We start from the raw sequence: 16,385 nt of genomic DNA, 5'->3' as shown, positions 1-16,385 counted from the left end.
GAAATCCTCCAGGGCGAGTCCAGGAGTGGGAACGAGGAAATAAAAGGGACGGAGAACCTGAGTCCAGGGGAGGGAAAGGAGCTAAAAGGGACGGAGAACCTGAGTCCAGGAGGGAGAATGAGGAGATAGAAGGGTTGGAGAACCTGAGTCCAGGGGAGAAATCCAACGGGACGAGTCCAGGAGTGGGAATGAGGAGATACAAGAGACAGAAAACCTGAGTCCAGGAGTGGGAATGAGATAAAAGGGATGGAGAACCTGAGTCCAGGAGGGGGAACGAGGAGATGAAAGGGCCAGAGAACCTGAGGGCTCCGCACAAGAGCTCGCAGCCCCGCTCCATCCTCCGGGAATTGCTCACCCGCGTCTCGCACCGCCCACCCGGCAGCTGCCGGGCCTCGGGCTGGGGGAGCTCCACGGGAATCGTCCCCGTGGGAGAGGAGCTGCTGCGAGGGAGCCCCTGGAGAGCTGTGAATGGCCGGCCAGGGGCAGAGGTTGTGCTCGCCGGGGTGCAGGTGTGGAATAGCTGGAGTGGGAATCGTGGAACAGCCCCGACACAGCCGCTGTTCCCCCTTGGAGCTGCCCCGTGCCTGGGAATGTCACAGCTTCCCAAGGGGATGATGCGGAGCTGTGTTGGAGCCTCTGGAATATGCCATCCCACTGGGAAGGCTTCAGGAGAGGCCGCGGTTCCAGGGGCTTTGGGCACCTGCTGGGAGCGGTGGGAACGCTGCTCATTGCCATGGTGACAGGAGTTGGGTTTCCTTTGGGAACAAACCACAGCAGCACATGGGAGTGGGATGATGTCAAAGGGGAGTGTGCAGTGAGGGCAGGTGACACAGAGCTGTGAGGGACAAATGGCCAGAGCTGTCAGGAGCCAAATCCTGGCCGGGCTGGAGCTCCCGGGACAATGCCCCAGTGGGGTTGGAGTAAAGTTCTGCTCTTCTCCCACCCCAAATCCCTTTTCCTGAAGTGCACGGGTCTGGGGGCTCTCTGGGAATCAGCCTGGTCCTTTTGTTGTGGCCGAGGTGCCGCTGTGCTCATCGGGTGACAGCCTGTGACAAACACGGGTGGCTGTGTCACAGCACCTGCCCTGCCTGCTCCCTGGCACCGAGGTGTGTCCTTTGTCCCTTCCCAAAGCAGATCCCAGGCCTTTTTGGGAGCCTGGGGTTGGTAGCTGCTCTGGCCCCTTCCATCCTGAGCAGGGAGATTTGGGAAATTAGGCTCATCACCATCTTCCCACTTTCTCTGGCAGCTCCTGCCCTCAGAAAAAAAAAAAAAAATTGATGCCTGCTCCAGGTGTTTCTCCCACAAACATCCCAAACCTGCATGAGGTGGCCGTGATCCAGCCTTTTCCTGCAGCACTTGACCTTGTAATGAGGAGAAACTCGATGCCATGTGTCACTGAGATCCTGAATAAATCCCCCCTTGGCCCAGTTCCTTTCCCTGGGAGCTGCTCTGGGGCCCGGGGTGAGTTCCCAGGACAGGCTGTGCACTGGAGATAATTCCAGATTTTTTGACCATTTCTTTCTTGCCTTGGAGCATGGGTGGCTCCAGTGGGGTCAGCCCCAGGCTGTTTCCCCCAGGATGAGCTGTGTAGGGCCAATAATTCCTGAGGGTCTCCCTGGGGATGGTGCCACTTGTTTTTCCTCTTTAGTGGCACAGAATTGTCCCCAGGAGCTGCTGAGGGGGTGGACATGGGGCTGTGGTGGCCACACTCTGCTCTCCAGCTGGAACCAGCTCCTCCAACACTTCCAGGGGTCACAGAGTCCCCAGAGTCACCCTGGGGTGAACTGTGCCTTGTGGGCACCTCGTGAGGAGCATCCACACCATTCCCTGCCCCTGCTGCCCAAATCCATCCCTGGGGAGCAGGAGAGGGGCCTTGGGGGGAAACCCCGCCCTGCTCCCCCCTTTCTTCTGTGCTTTTTGGGAGGTCACCTGTGCCTGCTGCTGGTCCTCCAGCTCGGTGACATTGGGCTGGGGGTGCTGTGGGTGCAGGGCCCCAAAAGCTCCCCAGGGGAGGGTGGCTGAGGGACAGTCCCCACCTGAGCCTGTCCTGGTGTTTCCTGAGGAGGGAAAAGGGTCTTTTTGCCAAAACAAGGTCGGTTTGGTGCTGGTTGTGTATGGTAGAAGTGGGGGGGGTCACAGGGGTCCCTCCTCACCCCTGGATGAGCTCTGTGTGTGCCAAGGTCACCCCCTTGGTGGCCATAACTGCTCCTGGAGCCACCCCTGGCAGGGACATTGTGGGTAGACCTGGCTGAGTCCTCATTACCCAGGATTTCCCATCCCTGGGGATGAGCTGGGGCAGGGCTGGGGGGGAGAGTCCTGAATTTGGGGGGGTTATGGGGTGATTAACCCAGCCTGGCAAACTCAGAGCAGGGTGGGGACATCTCAAGGCTGGGGACACCCAGGGCTGGGGACACAGCGCTGGGAGCAGCCAGGTCCCCTTGGGACGAGGGCTGGAAAACCAGTGGGGTTCAGGGAGCGTGGGGGTGGATTCCCACCGGCAGTTCCCCCACAGACACCCCCAGGAAGGGGCCAGGGGACCCCCAGACCCCCCCACGGCTGCAGCCCCTGGAGAGGCTCCCCCAGCTCTGCCAGGACCCTGCCACCCTGGGAGAGCCCCCGGGGTGCTGGGGGGGTGCCCCACATACCTGGGGGCTCACCTGTGTGTGGAGGGCAGTGCAGGCAGCGCCCCCAGGGCACCCGTGGGTGTTGGGTTTGGGGGTGCTCCAGCGCCTGTGGGTGGAGGTGCACAGAACCCCAAACCCTCAATGTGGGGGGGTCTCTGCTCCCCTTCATCAGTGCCAGGAGCTCCCCCGGGCTGAGCCCTCCAGCGCCGCCCACCCCCGATTTTGGGGTGCACTCCGTGTGGGGGGGTGGGAGCAAGTTGGGGTCCACCCCCCTCCCCCAAATCCTGCGCGTTCCCATGGCAACGCCGGATGCGAGGGGAGCCGCCCATTGGCTGCCGATGATGTCATCTCAAGGGCGGGGCACCCCCACCCCAAAAAAAAGAGGGTGGGGGAGGGGAGCTCCGCCCCACGCGGCCCCTCCCCGCCCGTGGGGGCCCCACCCCGCCCCACCCGGCACCGCCCCGGGGGCAGCGGCGGCGGCGGCGGCGGCCGGGGATGCGCTCGGAGGAGGCGCGGGGGCCGGTGCGTGGGGCCGGGGGCGCGGGGGGCGCGCGTGGGGGGCGTGGGGGGGCCGGGGGGGGGGGGGATGGGAGCGCGGGGTCGGGCGGGGGGAGGGGACACGGGAGGGAGGGGAGGGGAGGGAGGGATGGAGGGGGAGGGCCCCGCCCCCCGCGCCCCTCAGGCCTCCCCTCCCCCCTCGCCCCTCACGCGGGGGTCGCGCGTGGGGTGCCCCCCCCCACCATGCTCCGCGCGCGCTTCCGGGCAGGGCGCCCCCCCGCGGCCGGGAGGTCACAGCGGCCCCGCCCTGCCCTCCCCTCCCACGCCCTTTGCTCTTAAAGGGACAGACCCCGCTCGGGCTCCGGCCCCCCCCCGTGCCCCCCGCGCCCCTCACCCCACGGGGGTCCCCGCTCCGTGTCCCCTCCGTGCTCACCCCCCGTGTCCCCAGCGGCCGCCGGCGGAGGGTGGAGCGCGGAGGAAATTCCACGGGGGGGTGTGGCGGCGGCGGCGGGGTGTGACCCCCCCACGCCCACGGGTGGGGGACACGCAGCGGGGGGAGGGGGTGGGGACACTGAGGGGACAAAGCGGTGGGGGGGGGCTGTGGAGGGCGCTTTCCCACGCTCACCCCCCCGGCCAAGGTCACCCGAAATGCCTCCTTAAGCTGTTTAGGGCTGAAAACGGGGGGAGCACCAATTATTCCCTTGGAGTGGCGGACACAAAGTGCTGGGAGGGTGCACAGCACCCCCCGATATGTGGGTTTGTGGGGGCGCCCCCGAGCCCCCACCTCGCACCCCTGGCTGACTTTGGGGTGCACCGGGTTGAGGACGGAGGAATTCAGTTCACCCCTAAAGGGCGGGAGGGTCAGCAGTGCTGGAATTTGGGGTGCAACGAGCAAGCACCCCCCCCCGCCCACTCCGCTGCTCCATCCCGCACCCCCCACCCCCGCGGGGCTTTGGGGTGCAAAGGGCCCCCAAATTTGGGTAAGGGAGGGTCCCTAGGGGAGGACGGGGTGTCCCTTTTGCACCCCCCCTCAATGAGCCTGTTTGTGGGGACCCTCCTGGTGTGAGGGGCCGCTCCTGGGGGGACACTGAGGTCCCCAGGCGCGGGGGGCAGTTGTGTGTTCGTCTGGGGGGGTCCCCTGGTGTGTTTTTGGGGGTTCTGGCCGGAGGGGGTGCTTCGAGGACCTGGGGATGTGTTGCAGGGGGTCCCTGACTGAGCGTGGGGTGTTTGACGGGTGTCTCTCTTTTTTGGGGGGTGTTTTGGGGGTCCCTGGATTTGAGGGGGGGGAGAATGGGGGTCCTTACCTGAGAGTGGAGGTTTTTGGGGGCGCTGGTAGTTTGTGAGGGTGTGAGTGGGATGTTTTGGGGGTCCTTGACTGGTTATGGTGGGGGTCCCTGGCTGAGTGTTTGTGCTGGGGGGGGGGTCGCCCCAATATGTGGGTCCTGGGGGGTGTCAGTCTCTGTTTGGGGCTGTTTGGGGGTTTACGGTTTATTTGGAGGGGGCTCTGAGCGCCAGGGGGTCCCCAGGTGACGAGGAGGGTTCTGGGGAGGAGGGGGATGTGTCTGGCTCTTTTTGGGGTGTGTTTGGGGGGCTCCCGGTCTTTCTGGCTCTTTTTGGGGTGTGTTTGGGGGGGCTCCCGGCTGTCCCTGGGGTTGATTCGTGGGGGGGCTCTGTTTGGGGGTTCCGTGGCTCTGTGCCTCTGTTGGGGGGTCCCTGGATGGGTTCGGGGGATCCCTGCCCTGAGTGTGGAGGCGCTTTGAGGGAACCCGGTTTTATGGGGACGGTGAATTCGGGGTTCGCTGTGTGAGCGGGGGCTCCGTGCCAGTGCCGAGGGGATTCAGTGCCGGTGCTTTGGGCTCGGTGCCGGTGTCGGGAGGGTTCGGTTCCTTGGGTTCGGTGCCGGTTCCGAGTACCCTGTGCCGGTGCCGGGAGGGTTCGGTGCCGGTGCCGGGGGTTCATTGCCGGTATCGGGAGGGCTCGGTGCCGGTGCCTGGGCTCGGTGCCGGTGCCGCGCTGTAGCCGCCGCCCCCCCCGGGCGGGGCCGGGCCGTGTGCGCGGGGCGCGGCGCTGGGTGTGGCGGGGCGGGGCCGCCGCGCGAGGCCGGTGCGTGGGGGCTCCGCGGGCGGGGACGGTCCCTGCGTGGGCAGGTACGTGCGGGGGGCCGGGGGCAGCGCCGGGGGGTCCCGGGGCAGCGCGGAGGGTGACGGGGAGCTCGTTGGGCCGGGGGTTCCCTCGTACCGCTCGTCCCCACGCGTGCCCCGGGACTCAGCGCGGGGTGCGGTGGGGCCGGGGGTCCCTGCCGTCTCTCGCTCGTGTCGCGGTCCCGCGGGGGCGCAGCGCTGGCCGTGCCGCGGGTGGGGCCGTGCCCGGTGCCTCCCGCGGGGGCCGGGCCGGGCCCTTTAAGAAGCTCCACCCGCGGCCGAGCCCAGGTGGAGCCGCGGGGCCGTTCGCACCTCGGGCGGCGCGGCCCGGGAGATGGTGCTGCGGGCGGCGGGGGGGAGCTGCGGCCGCGGCGGACACGCGTGGGAGCCCCGCGGGTCAGTCCGTGAGTGACCCCGGGCGGGGGGCGCGCGGGCCGGGGGGGCGCGGCCCCTTTAAGGCGCGGGGGGAAGGAGCGGGGCGGGGCCGCCACCGCCCCGCGCGCGGGACACGCCCCCGCCACGCCCCGCCCGCGGGGGGCGGGCCCGGACCGGCACAAAGGCGCGGGCGGGGGGGCGGGGCCTGCGGTTCCCGCCCTCGGCGCGCGCGGCCGCCGCCGTGAGGGGCCGGGCGGGTCCGTGAGGGACGGGCGGGCCCGGCCCCGCCTCAGGGCACGGGCGGGCCCCGCCATGCCCGGCCCGGCGACCCCCGGGTGGCCCCACGCCCCGCCGGAGCCGCCCCGAGGCGCCGCCCCGGTCGGTTGGTTGGTGAGAGCCCGTTAAAAAAACCCCTTCGCCCCCGCCCCGTGCCTCAGTTTCCCTGGCTCCTCACGGACTGCGGGTCTCTTGCAGGGCCAGGGGAAGGCGACGCCCGCCATGAGCTCGTCGGCGCTGCTGGCTGAGGGCCCCCTCGACCCTCCGGTGCTGCTGGCCGACATCAAGACGGAGCCCCCCGAGGAGCTGCTGGCCAGCGACTGCAGCCAGCCCCAGGCCGAGCCCGTCGATCTCTCCCTCAATAAATCCAAGGTGGCTCCGGCCTCGGCCCCGCCGCCACCGCCTTCCACCTCGGTCCAGTCGTCCCCCATGCTCGTGGCTCCCCCGGTTCCCGCTCCCAGCACCGTGTCCATCCCGCCCTCCGGTCTCAGCTCCACCTCGGCCATCCCGGCTGTCCTCTCGCCCGGCTCCATCCTGGCCTCCACGCAGGGCAGCGGCGGGCAGCAGATCCTCCACGTCATCCACACCATCCCCTCCGTCAACCTGCCCAGCAAGATGGGCAACCTGCAGACCATCCCCGTGGTGGTGCAGTCCCTCCCCGTCGTCTACACCACCGTGCCCACGGACGGCGTCACCGCCATTACCGTGCCCCTCATCGGGGGGGACGGCAAGAACGCTGGGTCTGGTAAGGGCACCTGGGGGGAATGCTGGAATCTGGGGGGTGGAGGGTGTCTGTCCTGCCTCGAGGGGGATCTCATTTTTCACCGTGGAGTGTCCCTGCCACTGCAGTGTGCCACTTTCATACAAAGCCTCTCAGCCCCCAGCCTGTGCCCCCCAGGGGACATGGGGAGGGCAGGGACACACAGGGCATGGCACTGCCTGTTCTCCACCCATCCTGTTGCTGGCAGCCTGCCCTGCCCTTCCCACTGGCTGCCTCCTGCCAGCAGCTCTGGTTTCAGGTCAGCTGCTCTCTGTGCCCCCCACAATCCCCTTTCCCAGGACATTGCCAGCTTCCCACCTTATCCAGGGTGGGGGACCTGGATCTGCCCTGCTCTGGGCAGGAGCAGGCAGCCAAAAGTGGTGCCCCCAAGTTGTTTCCTCCCTTTAGGGGTTCTCCATCAACCCAGTTGGATTTTTATTCTCTGTAGGGACAGGCTGTGCCAGGATCACTGCAGGAGCAAGGGGAAGGCTGCACCCTGATGTAGAGTAGGTGCTTTGGGGAAGTGTCTGTTCTGTGCTTACCCCTCACCTCTCTGTGCCCTAAAGCTTTTCTTTCCCGGACCCCTCCAGTGAAAATGGACCCTGGCTCTGTGTACCCCATGGACATGAACAGCGACAGCGAGGACAGCGCCTCCGAGAGCGGCCCAGCGCCCTTCCAGGACCTGCCGAGAGAGTGAGTGTCCTCCTGCGTGTGCCTCCCCGCCCTTTATCCCCCTGAGCCCCCCTGAGCCCCCGTGGGCTGCAGGGCCGTGGCTCCAGCTCTCCCTGCTCCCGCAGGCCGGCGGCGCGGGGGCCCAGGGCCGATTCCCCGGACCTGAAGAAGCGGCGCATCCACCAGTGCGACTTCGAGGGCTGCAATAAGGTCTACACCAAAAGCTCCCACCTCAAAGCCCACCGGAGGATACACACAGGTAGGGCTGGGATTGGTGTCCCTGCGTTCCCCGTGGGATGGTGCTGTGGCCCTTTGGGGGTGCTGGGTGGAAGTGCAGAGGGATTCCCCGTTGGGAATCTCTGTGAGGGCTCTGGGGGCCCGTTGTTGTGGCGGCGCTGACCCCTCGGTGCTCCCCTGCGCAGGCGAGAAGCCCTACAAGTGCACGTGGGAAGGCTGCACCTGGAAGTTCGCCCGCTCGGACGAGCTCACCCGGCACTTCCGCAAGCACACGGGCATCAAACCCTTCCGCTGCTCGGACTGCGACCGCAGCTTCTCCCGCTCCGACCACCTGGCCCTGCACCGCCGGCGGCACGTCATGATGTGAGCGGTGCCCGCCGCGCTGGGAGCCGGCAGCGCCTCCCTCCCTCCATCCTCCACACCCCGCGCCTCCGGCGGGGCGGGGCGGGGACTGCGGAGCGCCGGGGCCGGGCCGTGCCCGCTGCAGGAGCCCCGCCAGCACGGCACGGCACGGGACGGCAAACAATGGATTCTGGACTGCTGCCCCTTCTCTCTTGTCCCCAGCTGTTTTTAGTCCTGGGTTTGTCCTCGCCTGGAGGCTCCTTGACTCCTCACCTGGAATTCACCCAGCAGCTGCCTCTGGCTCTTCAGCCTCCTGCCCGTTGCTGTCCCCTCTCCGTGTGCTCCCTGTCCCCTGCCACTCCCTGGGAGCCGTGGCAAGGACAGGGGCAGGGGGTGATGGGCTCCCGTGGAGGAGCTGATGGCCATTCCTGTCCATCCCCAGGCTGTCCCAGCAGGAGAAGGGACATCACCTCTCTGTGTGTCCCTCAGCACGTGCTGGGCTTCACGGGAAGTGCTGGGTGTGCAGAGAGCCAGGAGGAAAAGAGGAATCAAGAAAGGGGGAAACAACCCAACAGTGACCCACAAACAAGACCATCAGCACCACACAAACGGAAACTTTGTGGAACATGGAACTTTTCTTTTATGGAATTCTACAAGGGGGTGGGACAGGGTGGGGGGGGACGAGGGCCAGCAGCTCTCGGGTTTTTTGGAAGACTCTGGGCCACTTGAAGTGTTTCTAAGTTAAACCAGCGGCTGTGGCCACACGCTTTGCTTTTTAATAATGGTTTTTGAGGAGTGTTTCTTCATCCCCCACCCCAGCCAACCCTGCTGGTTGCTGGGAGGGTGTTAGGATTTGGGGTTGGATGCTCTGAGCTGTTGGGTGGTGGGGACCATGACACCTCCCATGCTCAGCTCCCAGACTCCCTCTGAGCTGGTGCTTTGCCCTGGCTGTGTGGGGATGGGGGAACTGGTGTGAGGAAAGGCTGGGGGAGGGCACTTCAGGGACCTGTGGCCCCTGGAAACAACTCCCAGCTGCTTGGCAAAGTGCTTTTCCTCAGCTTGCCATCCACCAGCCAGGTGTGCCCTGGGCAGAGCTTGTCCCTGGCCTGAGGTGGTCCCTGATGCCATGGCCTGAGGGAGAGTCTGGCTGGGCACAGGTGAAGTGCTGGAAGTGCCCCTGGCACAGGTGAAGTGCTGGCACTGCCCCTGGCACAGCCACCCACCCTGCAGGGCTGGGCTGCAGAGCTGCCAGCTGGGGAATGCCTGTTCAAACCTATTGATGGCTGTAGGGATAGCATGGATTGGCCTGGTTGGGGTGGGGATGTCACCTCCCACAGGGGACAGGGACAAGGCAGAGCTGTTCAAGGCACTCTGTGTGCAGAGGATGGACCAAGGGAGTCCCAGTGCCCTGAGCTGGACGAGCAGGAATGATCTGGAATGACCTTGTGCAGGATCTCCTGCTCCAGCTGGATCCCTCCAAATCCCTTTGGGAGACCTGGTGGGATTCATCTGAGAACCCTCCAAGAGTTGCTGATGCCATCACAAAGGCTCTCTTGATGATTTTGAATGGTTTGGGACTCCAGGAGGTCCCAGCTGGCTGGAAACTGGGGACTGTTGTCCTGATTTCCAGAATGGTAAGAAGGAGGACCCTGGAACCCCCAGGGCTGTCAGTGTCATTTTAGTGCCCAGAAAAATCATGGAAAAGATGATTTTGGGAAGTATTGGAAGACAACACAGTCATTGGCCACAGGTCCATGAGGGGAAGTGCTGCTTGTCCAGCCTGATGGTCTCCCACAACAGGGTGTCTGTCCCACCTGGCTGAGCAAGGACAGCCAGGAGATGGAATCTTCTTGGACTCCAGCAAAGCTTTTGTTCCTGTCTCTCCCAGGGTCCTTCTGGACAAAATGTCCAGGCTGCAGCTGGATAAACACCTGGGATGGGCTCCTGGGTTGGGCACAGAGGATGGCAGAGTGGGGTGACACCAGCCTGGCACCTCTCATTACTGGGGTGCCACAGGGCTCCAGCCTCATCCCAGTTCTCTTCATCATCCTGATGAACAACCCAGATACAGCACTCTAAGGAGTACTAAGGAAAAAAATCTCAAAATTCTTCAGTTGAAGCTTTTTGGGGATTTTGCATGAAAGATGTCCCATTCCAGGGAGGAAAATTACAAAGAAAAGATAAAAAATACTCCTTACAGAAATGAAAAAATCCTACTTTTGGAGGATTTGGGAATTCTGTCACCTTTTGAAGAGCCCCGTGGCGCCACCTGGGCTCGGCCGAGGGTGGAGCTTCTGAAAGGGCCCGGCCCCACCCACAGCACGGCCAGCGGGACCGAGGGACAACCGAGGGACAAGCGGGACCCCCAACCCCACCCGGGACACGCGTGGGGCCCCCGGCATGAAGTGCCACGGGGACCCTCTGCCCAAATCGGCTCCTCGTCCCCCCCGGGGCTCCCCTGTGGGCACCCTCGGGGGTGTCACTGGGGGTGCTGGCAGTGCCAGAGCCTGGGGGTCCCTTGGGGGCACAGGGTGCTGGCAGTGTGTGTCAGGGTTTCCTCTGGGGGCACGGGGGGGCTCTCGGGAGGTGCCCTTTAATGGGATGGGACACTCTTTAGGGGGACAAGTGCCCTTTGGGGGACAGGGCTCTCTTTAGGGGGACACGGCACTCTTTAGGGGGACAGGGCTCTCTTTAGGGGTTCTGTCACCCTGTATTAAGGTTCAGGGTGGCACTTTGGGGCGCTTAGGCTCTGTGCTTCCCTTTTTTGGGGTGCTGGTAAGCAAAGCCATGCTCGGAGGGACCCTCCCGTCCTTGACCCAGGTTGGTCCTGGGGTGTCCCCCCCTCCTGAGCACCCCCAGCGCGCCCGCAGTCCCTGTGTGGGGCTGGGACCCCGGCGGTGCCTGGGGCTGCTGGGGCGGTCCCGGTGGGCGCTGCTCGCACCCCGAACCCGGCCGGGCGCTGCTGGCACCCGCTGGCAGCGCTCGGGCACCCGGTGGCGCCAGCGGCCCGCGCTGAGCCACGGCCGGAGGAGGAGCCGAGGGTTCCCCGTGCTGGGGGAGCTTCCCCGAGCGCCCGGAGCCGCCGTGGCACCGCTGAGCCCCCGGTGCTCCCCCGGCACGGGTGAGGAGCCCTAAAACTGCCCGTGGGAACGCTGCACCTCGGAGTTCTACAAGCACGGGGACATCAAACCCTTCTGCTGTTCGGGCTGCAGCTCCTCTGCTCCGAGTGCCTTGGCGGGGATGCTGGCACAGGGGAATGGGGGACAGCCCCCAGGTGTCGGGAGGAGCTGCACAGGTTTGGGGCTCACAGAGGGACAGCGGTGTGTGGGTCCTGCCACACAGGAGCAGGTGTCACCCCCTCCCCAGGGGCTGGCCCCGCCATCCCGGGGGTCCAGGCTGTGCTTCCTCCCGGGTGAGGCCCTGAGGGATTTATTTGCTCTGAGCAGCCCCACTTGAGATCCCCACCCACACCCCCGGGCCCGTTTAAGCTCAGCCTGAGGCCTCCAGCTGCTCCCTGTGCTGTGCTGGAGCTGTCTGAGCCCTTTCACAGCCACTTTCCCCCCTGGCTGTCACCTTGACCCCATCCCTGTCACCCGGGCCTGTCCTGCAGCATGTGCCCAGGGCAGGTGACCCCCAGGGAGGGCTGTGCCACCCCTGTCTGGGCACAGATGGTCCCTGAGCCTCAGCAGAGCCCCTCTGGCAGTGGCTTTGCTGTGGCATGAGGGGCACATCCAGCTCCACGTGCCCTGGGGATTCTCCAGTGCCTGGGGTTGTGCTTGGTGGGAGCCCAGAAAACCCTCCCGGTTGTTTTCCAGGCTTGGCAAAGGTCCAAGGTTGGGTTTTGGGGGAAAAAGGCTGATATCATCTTCCTTGCGCCCTGAATTTTTGTCCTGGAAACTAAGCTCAGCCTCAGGCCCTTCTTCCTCACCTCCCTCCTCCTCTCTCAGGAGTGCTTGGAGGAGCTGCTCCATCTCCCAGTGCTCCCCCACTGCCTGACTGGGGGTACTGGGGGCCTCCCCATCTCTTCTGGGCTCTTTCCCATCCCCTGCCTGTCTTTTTCCATGGCTGGCAGAAGAATTTAGCAATCCCCAACTGCTTCCCTGCCGAAGGAGCAGTGACTGGGAGGGTTCTGCAGCCCTCCGGGGGGTCCTGCCGGCTGGTGGCCCCCCTTGTGACAGTGGGGTGGCGGTGCCCTGGCTCTGGGATCCCTGCGGACGGTTCCGTGTCCCTGTCCCCGTCCCTGTCGGGGGTGCCGGGGCCTCTCCGCCCGCCCGCCCGGCACTGCTCAGACTGGTTTAGCAAGTGGATGGGACGGGGCGGCCGCTTTTCCTTTGAAGGGCTCCCGGGAAGCATTTGATGGCTGCAAACCTCCCGAGAAGGAGAAAGGAAAAGACAAAAATAGGTGGTTTTGGGTTTCGCTGGGGGAGCGGGGGAGGCGCGGGGCTGCTCCGGCAGCTCTGCAGAGCTTTGTGTGCCCGGCGTGGGGACAGGAGAGCGGGGCCTGGCCACGGGAACCCGCGGTGGCCTCGGCGCAGGGAGGCACAGCCAGAGCGGCCTGGGGATGTCCAGCACGGCCCCGACACAGGTGGGTGCTCCGGGGTGCCGGGGGGGGGGGGAGTTCGGGGCGGCAGCAGGGAGGGAAGAGCTGCTGCAGGAGGGAAAATGGGCCAGGGACCCCCAGGCAGGGCCGGGACCCTTCCCCAGCTCCCCTTCCTGGGTGGGACCTGAGTGGGGGCTCTCGGGGGTCCCTTGGGAGCCAGCCCAGTGCTGAGGTGTGAGGGTGGGACCTCAGTGGGGACTCTCGGGGGTCCCATGAAGATCCAGAGCCCAGTGCTGAGGTGTGAGGGTAGAACCTGAGTGGGGGCTCTCGGGGGTCCCTGGGAGCCAGCCCAGTGCTGAGGTGTGAGGGTGGCTGTGGGGATGCTGGGGGCAGGCTGGGGCTGTCTCTGCCTGTGCCCGGGGTCTTTTGGGGAGTGGGAGGTTTGCTGAGGTTTGCTTCCCAGCCCGAGGTTTGCTTTCCCTGAGGTTTGCTTCCCAGCCTGATCCAGGTTTCCTCAAAATTCGGTGCCTTTCTTGCATTTTAGCTCAAGTCTCTGTAATCCGGGGCTTCACCTGCCTCCTGCTCTCTTGTGAGAGGAAGGAGGGCCTGGCTGTCCTTCCTCATCATTCCCATGGACCCGGAGTGCCGGGATCCGGGGCTGGCTCCCCAGTTCTCCCCTGGGTTGGGACCCCCTCTCAGCTCCATCCCTCCCTGCCCAGGACCTCCCTTCCCAAACCCCCTCCAGCCTCTCGGTGTGGACTTTTCAGAGGGGAATTCTGCGTGCGATGAGGGAGGGAAACGTGAGCAAGGTGGGGAGGGAGCGCGTTGGTCACAGGGAGCCGCCCTTATCTCTGCGCCATCGCGGGTGGCACGTGGGGACACAACGGGACCGGCGGCGCCCCGGGCAAAGGGCCGGGGCACAGAGGGACCCAAGGCCGCTCTCCCGGGGCAGATAAGGGCTCTGCCTGCCTTGGGCCCGTCCCTGCGAGGAGGGGCAGCTCCGCCTTGGGAAACCGGGGATTGCTCCTGGGCAGGAGCAGCCGGCAGTGAGCCCTGCTCCTGGGATTCACCCGGCTGCGCATGGGATGGAGAGAAAGGGAACACTTTTGGTTTTATAATGGAATCATGGAATGGTTTATGCTGACAGGAACTTAAAGCTCATCCCATCCCACCCCTGCCACGGCAGGGACACCTTCCACTGTCCCATTTAAATTTCTTCTTCTCCCATCCTTCCTAGGAATCCCACTAATCCTCATCTCAATAACATTCCCAGCTCTCTTACTACCCTCCCTAGACAATCGATGAATTACTAACCAGCTCTCAACCCTCCAGCCATGATTCATCAACCTAGTCACAAAACAACTCATAATACCCCTGGACAAAAAAGGACACAAATGAGCTCTAATTTTAACATCCCTCATGATCTTCCTGCTCCAAACCTCAATGTCCAGCTGGGCCTTGGGCACTGCCAGGGATGCAGGGGCAGCCACAGCTGCTCTGGGCACCCTCACTACAAACTTCCTCCTGTCCCCGTGTGGTCCTGCAGTGCTGGTGACACATCCCCCTGTCCCTGGGAGCCCTGGTGAGAGTTCCAGCAGCAGCACAGCTTCCCTGGAAAACAAAACCCTGCAAGGCCTGAGCTATTCCTGTATTTGCTCTCCCAAGGACTCACAAGTTCTGCTCTCTGGGATGCTCAGCCCCCCAGCTGATGGTTTTGGTCCCTGGAGTGGGGTGGCAGCTGTGACACCAAACCTCTGCTGTGGCTCCTGCTCTGAGCAGTTACAGGTCCCTTGTGAGGGCCCTGGAGTGGCAGGAATGCCATGGATCAGGCACTGCCCTGCCCTGGCAGCACTGCACTGCTCTCCCTTTGTCCAGGGGGTAGAGCAGCCTCAGCCCCCCCCAGTTCCTTCCCCTGCTCCTGTGGTCCCCTGGAGCTGCTGGGATGTCCCCAAGGTGGTGACAGCAGCACCCCTGCCTGTGTGGGATCCTGCCTGGGACACACAGGGAAGTGGGAAATCTGATTTGGGATGGGTGAACACAGTGAGGGGGAGGATCCAGGCTCTTCCTTGGGAGGGGCTGGGGACCATCAGAGCTGGATTATCTGGAGCAGAATGGCTTTTTTTTTTTTTTTTTTTTTCTCCCAGTTCTTTGCCAGAAAGGTAATTTCTATTCCCTTTATCTCTGGATCTTTACTCTCCTTCCTTTCCAGAAGTGAAACCCAAACACAGTTGCCTGGTGTCTCCATAGAACCCTGTGCCCTCCTACCTGTCTGTGCTTTTCCAACTGCTGCTTTTCTTTTCCTTTAGGGTTTGTCCCTTTTATTTTTGATCCTTCCCCTTTATTTTTGATCCATCACTTTTTATCCCTGGGAATGAGAAGTGTGAGCAAACAGGATTATCCTCTCAAAAGTAGTTTTGATGCAAAATTGACCCATTCATGCAAAAATGGCATTTTCTCATTGAAAAGTACCCATGTCTGTAAAAAACTGGAATATCCCCCTTGTTTCAGTGCAGGGGACTCAGTCTGGGGACAATGGCCCAGCTGGGGGTGTTCCAAGCCTTGGGGCTGGGGCTGATCCCTTCATCCTGGTGGTGCTGGAGCTGGCTGGGGCCTGTGGCTGATGAGGCCCTGGAAGGACTCTGGGATTGAATCCTGGAGTGCTGGAACCTCCTGGGCTTCTCTGTGGGAGCAGGGCTGGTGCCAGAGTTTGGGATTGGGGATCAAATCCTGGGGTGTGGGATCGTCCTGAGCTCCATGTGGGAGCACGGCTGGTGACAAAGCTCCTGGCCACCCACTTGGGGTTGGGGTTAAATCCTGGGGTTTCCTGAGCATTCTGTTGGAGCATGGCTAGTGGTGGAGCTTGGGTTTGTGTTGTAGTATGTTTTTTATTTGGCATGTTTACTGCGACAGGTTTGGGATTGGGGATCGAATCCTGGAGTGCTGGAACTTCCTGAGTTCTGTGTGGGATCACGGCTAGTGACAGAGCGTGGGGTTGGGGATCAAATCCAGGGGTGTGGGATCGTCCTGAGTGCCTTGTGGGGTCATGGCTGGTGCCAGAGCTTGGGGTTGGGATCAGAGATCCAATCCTGGGGTGTGAGATTGTCCTGAGCTCTGTGTGGGGTCATGGCTGGTGCCAGAGCTCCTGGCCACCCACTTGCAGCTGGGATTGAATCCCGGGGTATGGGATTGTCCTGAGCTCCCTGCCAGAGCCCACCTGGTGACAGAGCTTGAGATTTGAGTCCTGGTGTGCTGTAGCTTCCCAAGCACGTTGTGGGGTTGTGGCTGGTGACAGAGCTCCTGGCTACCTGCTCAGGGTTGGGATCGGGACTGAATCCCGGGGTGTGGGATCATCCTGAGATCCGTGTGGGGTCACGGGTGGTGACAGAGCTCCTGGCTACCTGCTCAGGGCTGGGATCGGGATTGAATCCCGGTTTGTGGGATCGTCCTGAGTTCTCTGTGGGGTCACGGGTGGTGACAGAGCTCCTGGCTACCTGCTCAGGGTTGGGATCGGGACTGAATCCCGGGGTGTGGGATCATCCTGAGATCCGTGTGGGGTCACGGGTGGTGACAGAGCTCCTGGCTACCTGCTCAGGGCTGGGATCGGGACTGAATCCTGGGGTGTGGGATCGTTCTGAGCTCCTTTTCAGAGCCCACCTGGTGACAGAGCTTGGGGTTGAGATTTGAGTCCTGGTGTGCTGGAGCTTCCCAAGCGCGTTGTGGGGTCACAGCTGGTGACAGAACTCCCGGCCACCCGTTCAGGGTTGGGATCGGGATTGAATCCCGGTGTGTGCGATCTTCCTGAGCTCCCTGCCGGAGCCCACCCGGTGCCAGAACTCCTGGGCTGTGTTCGGGGTGCTGCAGCTGCCCGGGCCCGCTGCCGGGGCTCCCTCGCCCTTTTATGAGCGCTGTCCCGGCGGGGC

At 63.8% G+C, this 16,385-nt stretch overlaps 1 protein-coding gene across 6 annotated transcripts; it reads left to right on the top strand.

Annotated features, from left to right (window-relative positions):
• The first annotated feature begins 2,984 nt into the window (after positions 1 to 2,984).
• KLF8 (KLF transcription factor 8) lies at positions 2,985 to 8,707 on the top strand. Of its 6 annotated transcripts, none has more exons than XM_074551304.1 (5): positions 2,985 to 3,146; positions 6,113 to 6,659; positions 7,241 to 7,367; positions 7,472 to 7,605; positions 7,769 to 8,707. In XM_074551304.1, the coding sequence occupies exons 1-5, from the start codon at positions 3,120 to 3,122 to the stop codon at positions 7,948 to 7,950; spliced, it is 1,017 nt and encodes a 338-aa protein (XP_074407405.1). In that variant the 5' UTR covers positions 2,985 to 3,119; the 3' UTR covers positions 7,951 to 8,707. The 6 variants fall into 6 exon arrangements, with proteins under 6 accessions (XP_074407405.1, XP_074407406.1, XP_074407408.1 ...); XM_074551305.1 differs by lacking the exon at positions 2,985 to 3,146 and adding an exon at positions 5,154 to 5,269; XM_074551307.1 differs by lacking the exon at positions 2,985 to 3,146 and adding an exon at positions 5,520 to 5,659.
• The last annotated feature ends 7,678 nt before the right edge of the window (positions 8,708 to 16,385 follow it).

The sequence above is a fragment of the Zonotrichia albicollis genome, chromosome 14, assembly GCF_047830755.1.
Source record: "Zonotrichia albicollis isolate bZonAlb1 chromosome 14, bZonAlb1.hap1, whole genome shotgun sequence".
Taxonomy (NCBI): Eukaryota; Metazoa; Chordata; class Aves; order Passeriformes; family Passerellidae; genus Zonotrichia; species Zonotrichia albicollis.
This window is presented reverse-complemented; position numbering and strand designations above follow the sequence as displayed.

What these genes read in the sequence shown, in the direction of transcription:
- KLF8 (XM_074551302.1), top strand. Translation starts at nt 5,951, where the DNA reads ATGCCCGGCCCGGCGACCCCCGGGTGGCCCCACGCCCCGCCGGAGCCG. An exon ending in TTCCAGGACCTGCCGAGAGA is followed by an intron (nt 7,368 to 7,471) that starts GTGAGTGTCCTC and finishes CTGCTCCCGCAG; the next exon opens with GCCGGCGGCGCGGGGGCCCA. An exon ending in CCACCGGAGGATACACACAG is followed by an intron (nt 7,606 to 7,768) that starts GTAGGGCTGGGA and finishes TCCCCTGCGCAG; the next exon opens with GCGAGAAGCCCTACAAGTGC.